The 12,333-nt window shown below is 36.4% G+C and overlaps 1 protein-coding gene across 4 annotated transcripts in view; it reads left to right on the top strand.

Annotated features, from left to right (window-relative positions):
• PLA2G4A (phospholipase A2 group IVA) overlaps positions 1-12,333 on the top strand; it is a 164,654-nt gene that overhangs the window by 43,134 nt on the left and 109,187 nt on the right. For all 4 annotated transcript variants that reach the window (XM_047841341.1, XM_047841343.1, XM_047841342.1 and 1 more), the window contains exon 3: positions 1,084-1,165. In XM_047841341.1, coding sequence (XP_047697297.1) covers positions 1,084-1,165 — 82 coding nt within the window. The remainder of the gene's footprint in view (positions 1-1,083; positions 1,166-12,333) is intronic.

The following is a 12,333-nucleotide window of genomic DNA, read 5'->3' as shown; positions in this document are numbered from 1 at the left end:
TTTTAAATAAAGTATGCTCATCATTCAGGACTTCACCTCTTCCTGATGCTACATTACAAATCTGAACATAAATTATTCTATTGAGAGAGTGATATCTTCAGAAACTGTTGAATGTTATATAACTTTTGGTTCTATATCTCACTACTGCTGGTCCTATATATGAATCTGTTTTATAGTTTTTTCTACCTCCTCGATTTTAGACTGTCATTACTCATTTTTCAGTATTGCCAGTATCTTACCTTTTTAAAATCAATTATGGACTTTTGAAAGTGTTAAGCAAGTCTGTTTAAAGTCAGGAAAGATAGGAGTAGCTTATAAGTGTGTGCTTCTTCTAAGATGAAATGTGCTTGAGCTTCAGATAAAGATTTTGTAATCTTTCCAGTTGCTCAGAGAACTTAGTGAATTCCTGCTTCCTTACTCTGTTTTGGTTGATAGAGTTGTTTAGTGACTACTTTCAAGTTAGGTGAAGTATTTAATAATCTTCAACCAGTTATTTATTATGTGCATACAAGCTATTGGGCTAATAGAAAATTTTAACATCGTTACATATGGTTTATAACAAATGCATTAAAATTAACATAAGTAGTTTTCCGGTCATTGCCTTGGATCCAAAAGATTTTTAAAACTGCTCTGGAAATGTCTTGCCAAAGAAAACTTTCATTGAACAGTAACAATAAAAGCAAACAAATCTGAATAATGCAAACATCTTGCTCTGACTTTGCCTCTCTAAGCCAGGGCTTCCTCATCATTCAGTACAAAGCCTGATTGTCTTCCTAGAAGGCTTGCAGTCCTGATTTACATTTTCCCTCAAGCTTGGTAAACCTGACAGCAGAAAAGTTCCAGCAGTCAAGTTGTAGTGACATTTTTTAAAGCATGATCTAAACTTCTCAAAAATTCTGTGGTGGGAGAGAGGAGAGAGAGAATCGAATAAGGAGCAGCCCTGGGATCAAAGGATGTTTCTGGTATGAATGTTACTTCCCTTCACCCTGAATGTTTTTAACCAGTCTCAAGGAAACAACGAGCATAGTTTGCTTGGATCCTATCTTGGAAGCTAATTTGTAATTTACTATTATTTGTTTCCAGGTGGAGCACCAGTATTCCCACAAGTTCACAGTAGTGGTGTTACGTGCCACCAAAGTGACAAAGGGGGCCTTCGGTGACATGCGTAAGTGTCCTTATTTGCTTTTCTGTTGAAAATGCATAACCTAGTTGCTCCAGCCCTCTGACAAGCCAGGGGCTCCCTCTCTTTCAGATGTGGTTATCTTTGTCTAGATCTTTGAATGATAACTTTTCCAACAGTGCTCTGGTGCTCTGCTTTCTGTTGGAATAGTGTTTTGTCTTGACTTTACATTAATTGAGAGTACTTGGAGTCAGAAAAAATGACTGTCTTATGACATCCAGATTTTTAGAATTAAAATAAATTCTATTTAATTCTATTTTGAAAAGAGTGCTGAGTGAAGACTTTGAACAAGCTGCCCCTGAGGCATTGTGCCTATAGGATTAAAAAAATGCAGTTTCTCTAGTTCTTATGCCCGTAAATGTGTTTATTATGTGTGAAAATAGCTAAAGAGACTGGTGTAGCACAGCTTCCAACAACGTGAACCGCAGCCTGAGGATAATGTTGAATGAACTTGCTGGCGGTATCCTTTCCCCATGCTTGGAAAAAGCCATTTTCCGAGTTCATCTCACCGCTCAAAAGGCTGGGGGTTATGGGGGTAGAAATACAAAGAAAGATGGATAAGGATTATGATGATGAATTTGGTAAAGTTTTAGATGATTGCTAAAATATGGGAACAGGCGATTTACCTCTGAGAACGGGATTTGGAGAAAGAATGGAGATTATAGTTTGTCAAGCTGGGAAGCAGGCAGGGAAGGCTGCCTTGCCCAGTGATGTTGAGGAAGAAAATCTTGGCGAGTAGAGTGAGAAGTCCCAGGCTGAGCAAGTAGAGTTTTTGAAAGCGAGAGAACAGAGTGCTTATGAGGAACTAGAAGAGATCCAGTGTTGTTAGAGAATAGACAGCAAAGGGGAAGGGGGACCAACACTAATATAACAAAGGCTGAGGTTGAGATTTCATCAGAAATACAATGGGAAAAATTTGATGGCATTTTTGTCATAAATCACAAATTGAATTTTCATTCTAAAAAATGTTTGTTCTGGGGACGCCTGGGTGGCTCAGAGGCTTAAGCGTCCAACTCTTATTTTCAGCTCAGGTCATGATCTCACAGTTTCATGAGTTCAAGCCCTGCATTGGGCTCTGCACTGACAACGTGAAGCCTGCTTGGGATTCTCTCTCTCTCCCTTTCTCTCTGCTCCTTCCCTGCTCATGTGTTGTCTCTGTCTCTCTCAAGATAAATAAATAAACTTAAAAACATTTTTTAAAATGTCTGTTCTGGCCATATTGTGTTAAATATATTGGAAGCAAATGTGGGGTATACTTTATATTTTTAAGAATAAAAAATATGATAACGGATGCAAGAATAAAAATTAGCTGTTTGAAATCATGCTGAAAATGGGCCAGTAGAGAAAAGTTAAATACTATGGGGAAAAAAAGTGAGCTCAGTGCCCAAGCCTTCAGCAAATGAAAAGAGGTGTCCAGGAAGTGGACAGGACACCTGCGTGGCTCAGTCAGTTGAGTGTTCGACTCTTGGTTTCAGCTCAGGTCATGATCTCACAGTTTTGTGAGTTCAGGCCCCTGCATCAGGCTCTGCACTGCTTACTTGGGATTCTGTCTCCCTCTCATGCTCTCTGCCGCGCCCCCACTCACACTGTCTCTATCTCTCTCAAATAAATAAACCTTTTTAAAAAATATTTTTTTTAAAGTCAGAAGTAAAATGGGAAACAATGTAGAATCTAATGGCAAAAGTTTTAGATGAGCAGTAGTTTTCATGAGAGATGAGAGTACAAGGATAATTTCTTTCACTCTCATCTGGACCAGGGATTTATACTCTAAATTGTATCTTATACTTCAATCCAACCCATTTAACCATTCCTTGGTCACTGTTCTTCTGAAGTTATTCTTATTTTGCTTTTTAAAATTCTCTGCATTTTCATCATCTAAATGAGAGTTCCCTGGAAAAAAGAGCCACGTCAGAAACCCTTTTTAAAAACTGGTATATCCCCCATGACCTTGAGAAAAGGCACAGGCTTTAAAATTCAAGAGGTCGATTGTTAGATAAGCTCTCCTTAATTCCCTTGAAGCCTAGGTCAGTAACTTGCCAGGCATGCAAGTTACTAACCTAATTTGACTTTTAAAAAATATAGTTATGTCTTATACAAAGCAGCAACAATGCTTTCTTATAGCGCTGAACTCTGTCATTCAGGTACAACAGGTGTTACTGTGGTTAAGACGAGCCCACACAGCAGTTCAAACTCTATACTCTGTGAGTCACCTTCAGCTGGTATGGATCTGATTTTCTAGCTACTTCCCCCAGAGGCACAGGTATTTGGGCTATCGTTATTTATTAGGATTAAGCCAGGGGAGATAGTGGTGTAGCAGGTGTCATTTTAAACCTATGTGAGTTGACATTAATAACAATACTTATATATAAACATGAGATATTAACTCATGAAACAGGGAACAGGTTCATTTTGGATCCTCACAGTGTACACAACACAGTTTAGACCCTTGGTCTCTAGAAGCTTCCTTTTGAAAATGAAGGACCCATGGAAGGAATAGCCACTGGAGATTAATCACTATAGGGGAAAGGACAGTGTCATGACATTCTGGTGAACTTTTTATTCAGCATTTGTATTTTGATTTTGTTTCATTTGAGTTGTTACATAATTTCTTGGAGGAGGGGCAATTGTTGCTAACCCTTTATATCACCTTAATGAGTTTATAGAAAGTCAGGATAAGAAGAAGTCAGGATAAGAAGAAGAAAGTCAGGATAAGAAGAGATAAGAAGGAAGAATAAGAGAAAGTCTTAGAGAAACAAATTCAGTGAGAAGGTTAGCATAAAAAAGTGAAGGGTTGCAATACATCGCCAAGCACCTTATTTCTGAGAAGTTGTAGGAGATTATTACAGTGAGAAAAGGTATTGGCATTAGCTGTCACTTTCCTAAGAGGAGTTTTGATGATATTGTGTGGTGAGCTTGATCAATACAAATTACCAAGTAAACTGAATTTGGATTCTTTGTATATAGAATCTCTCTCAATATAGACAAAGATAAAACTACAAAAAATGCCCTAAGATCTGTGAAGACTATGATAGCAGAAACCTACACCCTCTTCTGTTGTTGATATTGTCTGCGTTTATTTGAGAAGGCAAATTTCCATAAAATTTTACATGTTGATAAAGAAGAATGACAGATTACTACTGGGTTTTTTGGTTTTGCCTGAGTATGTGGGGGCTTTCTCAAGGGTGCCACAAAAAAAATCAAATGGTTGATTCCTGATAAAATGCCTATATCTGCCTTTTTCTTTTTTCTTTCTTTTTTTTTTTTGAGATAATACTAAGATTATATCTATTTTTTATTTTGTCCCTTGATAAATCATCTTTTTCTAATTATCTCCATTTAAAAATATCATGTAATGTTGTCAAAACATCATAATAAAATTAGCAGCACCCCATGAGCTGTCTTTTGAGGGGTCAGAGTTGACATTTTAATCATAACATCTCACTCATTTCGTTGTTTTTACCTAAGGGCCTGGGCCAGCCAAGAGCAGGACAGCCCCTTCCCGGACCTGGTTGCTAATCTCATTGTGCGAAAATGTATCATTTATGCCTGTATCCCAGTGCCCACCCTTCCATGCATTCTTATTCTCACATCATATGAAGAGGTTGTTTGAAGTTCATAATTGCAACTGACTCACCATAGTCTTAGTTTTAAAATAAGTAGTTTGCCTTAATTTTGGCAATATTAATATACCTCTCACTTTTAAAGCTATAGTATAATATATATATATAATATATATGCAGTACATATATATATGTAAGCATATTTATATATGTATGTATGTATATATATATGTACATATATATATGTAAGCATATATATATGTAAGCTTGCATATATGCAAGCATAATTCATTCTGGAAACATGCTTGTAATCCAAAGCACTTGTATATCAAAGCGAATTTCAAGAACCATTGGTTCCGTTGTGATCATGTGGCGTTCGGCATCACGTACTCCTCGTATTGCAAGACATAGCTCTTTATCAAGTTAAAATGTACTTATGTTTGCTCATCCTGTGGAACCCTCACAGAACAAGTTACTCACAGTCCAAGGTTTTATGGTATATTAAATATAACGTGTAGTCATGAGTATGTCAACACTGCAGCAGGTGCATGTGTTGGATGGGTATATATTAAACTCTGTGTTTTTTATTGTTCCTTTCCTCTTCTAACAGAGCTTACACATTTGCAGAATGACTACAGTGACGATAAAATTTCAGTCGGTAATAGAGTTTTCTTTGTGCATGTGTGAAGTGAAACACACAGCCCTGGCCACAAACCCGATTTTAAAACCAAATGAAATGGCTGGCACAAATGTTTTAGCTACCTCCCTGAGTTTCTGCTCCTTTTCATGTTGGGGAAAACACAGATCAAATGTGATAATGGAGGCTAGTCTCAGACTTCACAACTGGATAGGGTCATGTTTCAGTCCCTAAGATGAAGTCAGAAAATGGATATGATAGTGTTTTTGAAACAATAAAATACTATACCAGTATTAGATATTTTTAATATCCTAATTATGCAAATATACTAATGATTCTTGTCTGGTCTCAACAGACACCGAACTCTTTCTCTTTACAGAATGATTGTCACCAACGTTAGGGTTTCCAAAGACGGTTGTAGGGTTGCAGATAGATCTACTTTCCTTAAGTATTCAGGAGAACACAGAGCTTAATTCCAACCTTTAAACTTTAAGAAAAAAATAAATATATTTGGGAGAATTATGAGCTCATTATGTTGAAACCAATTTTAATAAGATTGTATGGCTTCTATCTTAAGGTACTCTTTTTGGGTTTTCTTAAGAACCTCAAGCTTTTATTTGAATAAAGTCTGTGTCTGTGGGTAAATGATGTTTTATTGTAGATAAACTCACAGCAAGATCTAAATCAAGTTCCTGATTTTTAAACAGCTGTGCCATTTGCAGGTCCAAGGCTGACCTAATCTCCCCAAGTAGTGCTTTTCAAACATTAATGTCCAAGTGAGTCACCCACGGTTCTTGTTGAAAGTGTGGATTCTGATTCAGTAAGTCTGGGAAAGGTTTCCCTCTTTCCTCCAGTCTTGTTCTCCCCAGAAGCAGCTCAATCCCCTCACCTCTAGGACCATCCAGAGGATTTAGCCTCTTCAAAGGACATGACCTGCAATGCATAGTGTTAATAATTCCCTGGGAAAGGAGCCTAGAACTCAACCTTCCTATTTGTAAGTGTTAGCCTGAGAGGCAGAGTGTTGGGTGCGTACGTAGAGGAACGTTATCTATTTAATTTTTTTGAGAACCTTCAGCAGCAGCAAGAGCAATGTAGAAATTACTATAAAAATATATTATCTCTGGTAGACCTTCGTGAATATCACAGTGATCAAATCCCTAGGAAACAGGCCAAATATATTTATGAAAGAGTATGGTCTCCAGAGGCAAAACACTACTCTCTCATCCCATGTTGTTGGGCAAGTTTCCTCTGTCTTCTTTTTTCACCATAGAGATGTTATGAGAATTCAATGCATTAACTAATGTGAAGTACTCATATGCCTGACACATAGTAAGACCTCAATGATATTATCTATTATTGTTAAAATTATTTCAGATACTAACATAAGAAGACCTTTCTTTCTTTCTTTCTTTCTTTCTTTCTTTCTTTCTTTCTCTCTTTCTTTTTTAAGATTTATTTATTTGTAAGAGAGAGAGTGCAAGCAGAGAAGGGGCAGAGGGAGAGGGGGACAGAGGATCCAAAGCGGGCTCTGCACTGACAGCAGTGAGCTCGATGGCAGGGCTCGGACTCATGAACCCCGTGAGATCATGACCGGAGCCCAAGTCAGACACACAACCAACTGAGCCACCCAGGTGCCCCAAGAAGACATTTATTTCTTAAATATAATCTTTGTGTGAGCTAAAGAATATTCTTTTGGGATTGTCCATGCACTGGGATAATTTTTCAGTTTTTCACCTTGGAGACAAATTTCCATTGTGAGTTTCTGTGTTGAGCAAATTAACGGATCCTTCTTTTTTTCAGCTTAGAAGAAATAAATGGTAGAATGGCACTTCCGTTGTCTTCTCTGATGCCCTTGGGCACAGTTCACTCCTGTGCACCTCTGCCAGCTGTCCAGACTTCTGTTTAACACTTGTCACATAGGCGTCTAACCATGTGTTTATAAAACTGTGGCCTGTATCTTATGTTTTAGAAAATAGGTGTTTAGCCTTGAGACTGGCAAAGTAGCAGTAAGATCTCAGAATTTTGGATGAAGGAATAGACAAATGATATTTGTAAATATGTGTAATTATACCTTTCTTCTTGGGTAGTGCCTTCTTTTTACCTCACTAAAGAGAGAAGTTTAAAAATAATTTCATACTCCATTTTTTTGTAGATTATAAATATCTGTTATTTCTATCCATAGCTATCTAGAATTTTCCTGGGTTTCAAGGTACATATATTTTATAACACCTTTGCATTAATATAATAAACCTTTTCTTGGATTAATTATGGGGTTTCAAATATATATGGATATAAATAAATGGAACTGCTATTGGCCAAATATGTGTATTTTTTATGGAATCAAACATTTCCCTAGGCTTTAGCCCTTAAGTTATGATGAATGAGTTTCGGTTTACTAATATTTTTGGAATGTTTTTGAGTATCCACCCAAGATTTAAAAAATTCTGTGTATAACGAAACAATTTCCCAGTGGCCTCTTTATGGAAGATAATTTCAAGATGAATAAAGTGTTCCAGAACATGCCTATCTCTCATCTCTTATCTTGTATTTTCTACAAAGTTGAGAAATAGGTTGTGTTAGGAAAGAACTACTGTTCTTCATTCATTTAACTCATGTAGTTTATTAAACGGTCAAATGGTTTTAGGAGGACAGTTAGTCGTTTTTTTCTCTATTTAAATGTCATTAGATCTCTGTGCGTGTGTGACTCGTATGTATATATTTGTGTTTAGGTCTGATGAGTACTGTAAATACTGTTCTATATATTTTGATAATATCAGTTGATCCTTGGGTAGATTTTCACCACATTTATTCAATAAGATTAACAGCATCTTCCAGTTGTATATTTGGTAGCAATGCTTTTGTGAGATAAGGAAAGCAGATTCCTATCAAAATGAAGAGTACGTCACCGGTACTTGTAGGGACATAATCCACATGTTCTCTCCTTTTTTTCAAGACTTTCAGTGATAGAACCTCCTTAATTTAGTTTTTTATCACATATGTCTTGTACTTGAACTTCTTTGTCTTAAAATACTTTCATATTTTTCACAAAAATACTTCAACACGTTAATGTTCTACATGTTAAATATTTCAGCATGTTAATGTTTAACGAAGGGAAATCTTCATTCTAAAAACTTTTTAAAAACTGAGTGATATGCAGGCTTCTTTTCTTATGCTAAGTAAATTCTCTTTGCCAAAAATCATACATCACCACTACTGTATTGAAAATGTGTGATTAATATCTCATGGAGTAAAATTTAAAAAATAGTTAAATGTTTCTTAAGTTTCCTCAGAAAAGTATGCTCTTAAACTTTTTATGTCAAAGAGAATAATTCTGCTGCTCTAAAAGTTTGAGCATGTATGTGAAAACATTTATCATGTATGCTATTTTAGTATATTTTAATATTTTAAAATATTTCTTAAAAATAAAAATTCTATGACATAGAGATTGAAGTTAAGTTAAGTTAAGTTAAACTCAGCCAAGGGATAGTCTGGGAGTTTTGTAAATTTCACTGACTCCTCATAAGTACTTTTCCGTTCTTACTCCCCATGATGCATCAATATATTTTTTATGAAATATTTTAGATAAAATTCTAGACAAATTTATTTTCAGTTGATATACAAGGTGAATCCAAATCTGCAGTTGCAAAATGAAATAACAGTTTGGAAATTTTAACTTTGGAGAACAAATGTTAAAAGAAATAGAACCCAGTGTTTTTTCCAGCAAGTCTCCATTATTCTTTTTTTAATTTTTATTTATTTTTGAGAGAGAGAGAGTGAGAAAATTGGGGAGCAGCAGAGAGGGAGACACAGAATCTGAAGCAGGCTCCGGGCTCTGAGCTGTCAGCACAGAGCCTGACGCAGGGCTCAAGCCCATGAGCCATGAGATCATGAAAAAGTAAGATGCTTTGACTGAGCCACCCAGGCGCCCCAAGCAAGGCTCCATTATTAATGTCCTCATCAATAAATGTTGAGCATCTGCTATCTTGAGAAATACAAAAAAAATAAACATAATACGTGTGGTAGATAACTTTATTCAGTGCCTATTTCATACCAGAGAGGAAGCATGGCTTAGAGATTGGAGCAAGGACTCTGGAACTGGCTTGCTTGAATTCAAATCTCCCTTCTATTTATTAACTCCATGATTTTGGGTAAGTTACTTAGCTTTCCTAAGCCTCAATTTCCTCAGTGGTTACATGGGGGTAACAATTATACCTTCCTCATAGGTTTTTTTTTAGAAGAATTAAATAAGATTATGAAGCATTTAGAAAGGGGCTTGATGCATAGTATACACACATAGTATACACACATAAATAAATAAGCAAAACTATTAAGTGGAGTTCATAGAACTTAACATACTGCATTTATTCATTTTAGTAACCCTAGAAGATATATGCTGTTTTTATTTTAATTTTACAGATACACAATTTTTAAAAAAGATATTAAGTAAATGTTCCCAAATCACACAGCTGTTAGGTTTTATGGCTAGAACTTAAATCTCTCTCGCTCTGATGTTTACTTGTACAGTAGCTTTGCCTCTGAGCTTCGTATGGCCTAGATGATAAGATGAAACAGATGTGAATAAGTCTGGAAAACCAACCCAAGAAGATATGCCCTCAGTAATTGTGTGTTTAGGCTGTACGATGTTACTGATTTTGAAAAGTGCTGGCAATAAACTTCCCAGAAGACTTCACAGCTAGAATGGAGACGGATTTTATAACTTCAGTAGAATTTTAATTTGTTATTATTAAATACTTTTGATAGTGTAGAGGCCAGGGACATCATCTCAGAGCAAAGAATTATCGGACCCAAAATACCAAGAGTGTCAAGGCTGAGAGTTCCTATTTTAATGAAAAATAAGAATTATTCTTGTATAGGGTAGAATGGACACATACAACTAAACCCATAGAACTAACATTAATAATATAAATAATGTGTTTTATAATAATATATAAGAATTTCTGGAGAATTACTCTTTCTCTCCTACCTAAACAGATGCCAAGAAACATTCTAAGTTCTAAATCTTTAAAAAATATTCCAAACATAGATGCTGATAACAAAGGTATTTTTGTTTCCTTCCAAGAAGTTATCATAGAGATTTAAGTAAAAAGGCAATGTAGGTAACAACGAAAATTTCAGTTCCGTTGTAGATTGGCCTTTAGCTTGCTTTGGGTTGTTTTGCATTTATCTCTCTCTGTTTTCTTGTGAATATCAACATTCTTTACAGTAAGTTATTTTTACTATATGCCAGATGGTAGACCACTTCACTAATGTACTAAGTCAATTGTTAGTTCAAACTGCACCCAGTCAGTTGTGCAGAGATGCTATTGGGCTTTCTTCCTGACATCCACTTGGCTGATGATACATTCTGACAGTTTCGTGTCCCTTTACAAAGGGACACACGTGCCCTGGGAAAGCGCTTTTGTAGATCTGAGGCTGTGAGAAAAAGGAAAATGAAAAAATAAGGAGAGTTCACATTGGAGACTCTATCTGATAAATGGATTTAAAAATGGTATTAATAAAACTGCTTTGTAATTTCAAATTGTTTTCAACATTTATTTATTTTTGAAAGAGTGAGAGCATGTGCGCATGCACACATCCAAGTTGGGGACGGGCAGAGAGAGGAAGATGGGATACAAAGCAGGCTCCGCACTGGGAGCCCAGAGCCCAGTGTGGGGCTCGAACTCGGAACCGTGAGATCATGACCTGAGCCGAAATCAAGAGTCAGCTAGCCACTTAACCGACTGAGTCACCCAGACGTCCCTAAAACTGCTTTGTAATTTCAAATAAGGATAAGGTATTCTGTGATTATTTGAGAACGTAGACAATGCTGCTGTTGTTGCAAGGGCTTTTCTCTTCTCTGTCCAATGTATCCAGAATCACTACCAAAGTTCTATTTTACTAAACTATATTGGATTCTTCACTAACTTTTCTAGCTTCTGTATTTCCAGCAGTTTTCAGGGACTGCCCTTCAGCATCTATAGCCATGACCATTCCAATTTTGAGCCTGTTCTGGAAGAAGCAGGGACTGCTATCTATAAACAAGTCCCTTGACACTCTACCCGATTCCTTGGAGGTATTAAGGGTGGCCAGATGAGATTCAAAGGTTTATTATTATTATTATTATTACTGCGTTTAGAACTTTAAAGGTCAAATGCACTGGGAAGAAATGACTGGCATTGACTCATATTAAAATACAAATGAATGGGGTGGGACAAAGCTCCAGGAAGGTTGAGACATATTAGGCAAGAGCAGAGAGAAGTTAAGAGTGGGGAGATTGCTGTACCTAAAATAAAGGTCACCTTTTCTGCAGTATTGCTCAGGGCTAGCCCACTATCCATTACTTCGGTAATATTTATATATTCCTATAATGTTTCAGACTTGGTTTACAGTTTAGTAGAGGCAAAAATAGGTAAGGGTTAGTGTTGGATTATTTGAAAGAGCAAGGAATTTGGCTTTCAGAAAGCCTAGATTAAAATCCTATCTCTAAATAACCTTGCTCAACTTACTAAAAGTCTCTGAGTCTGTTTCCTCACCTTCATGATGGGAATAATAATATCTAACTCAGCAAGTTGAAGCTTTATGTGGAATTACATCTGTTTTATACAGATGTATATAGATGAGGCCTCTGGGGAATATGATTTACAGTAGCCAATTTTACCTGATAAGAAAACAGAACTAGTTGCCTAGAGATGTATGAACAGGATAAGGAAAAAATACAGGTAACATCTCCTGCTCATCCTTTATGTGTACAGTATTTGGACCCTTGAATATTCTTAGGACAAGGACAACACCTTACTAGCATTTAGTTATCAGCTGAAATGCCAAAGGAAAGCATAATGGTGTGCACAAGCAAAACAGAAGTCGTGTTTTCTTACTCAGAACAAATGCTTCCACCATCAAGGTGACTGTGTGCATTGTTCAAAATGTTGGCTTCCAGAGATGCCACGTGGCCTACA

Source organism: Prionailurus viverrinus, chromosome F1, assembly GCF_022837055.1.
Source record: "Prionailurus viverrinus isolate Anna chromosome F1, UM_Priviv_1.0, whole genome shotgun sequence".
Classification (NCBI taxonomy): Eukaryota; Metazoa; Chordata; class Mammalia; order Carnivora; family Felidae; genus Prionailurus; species Prionailurus viverrinus.
This window is presented reverse-complemented; position numbering and strand designations above follow the sequence as displayed.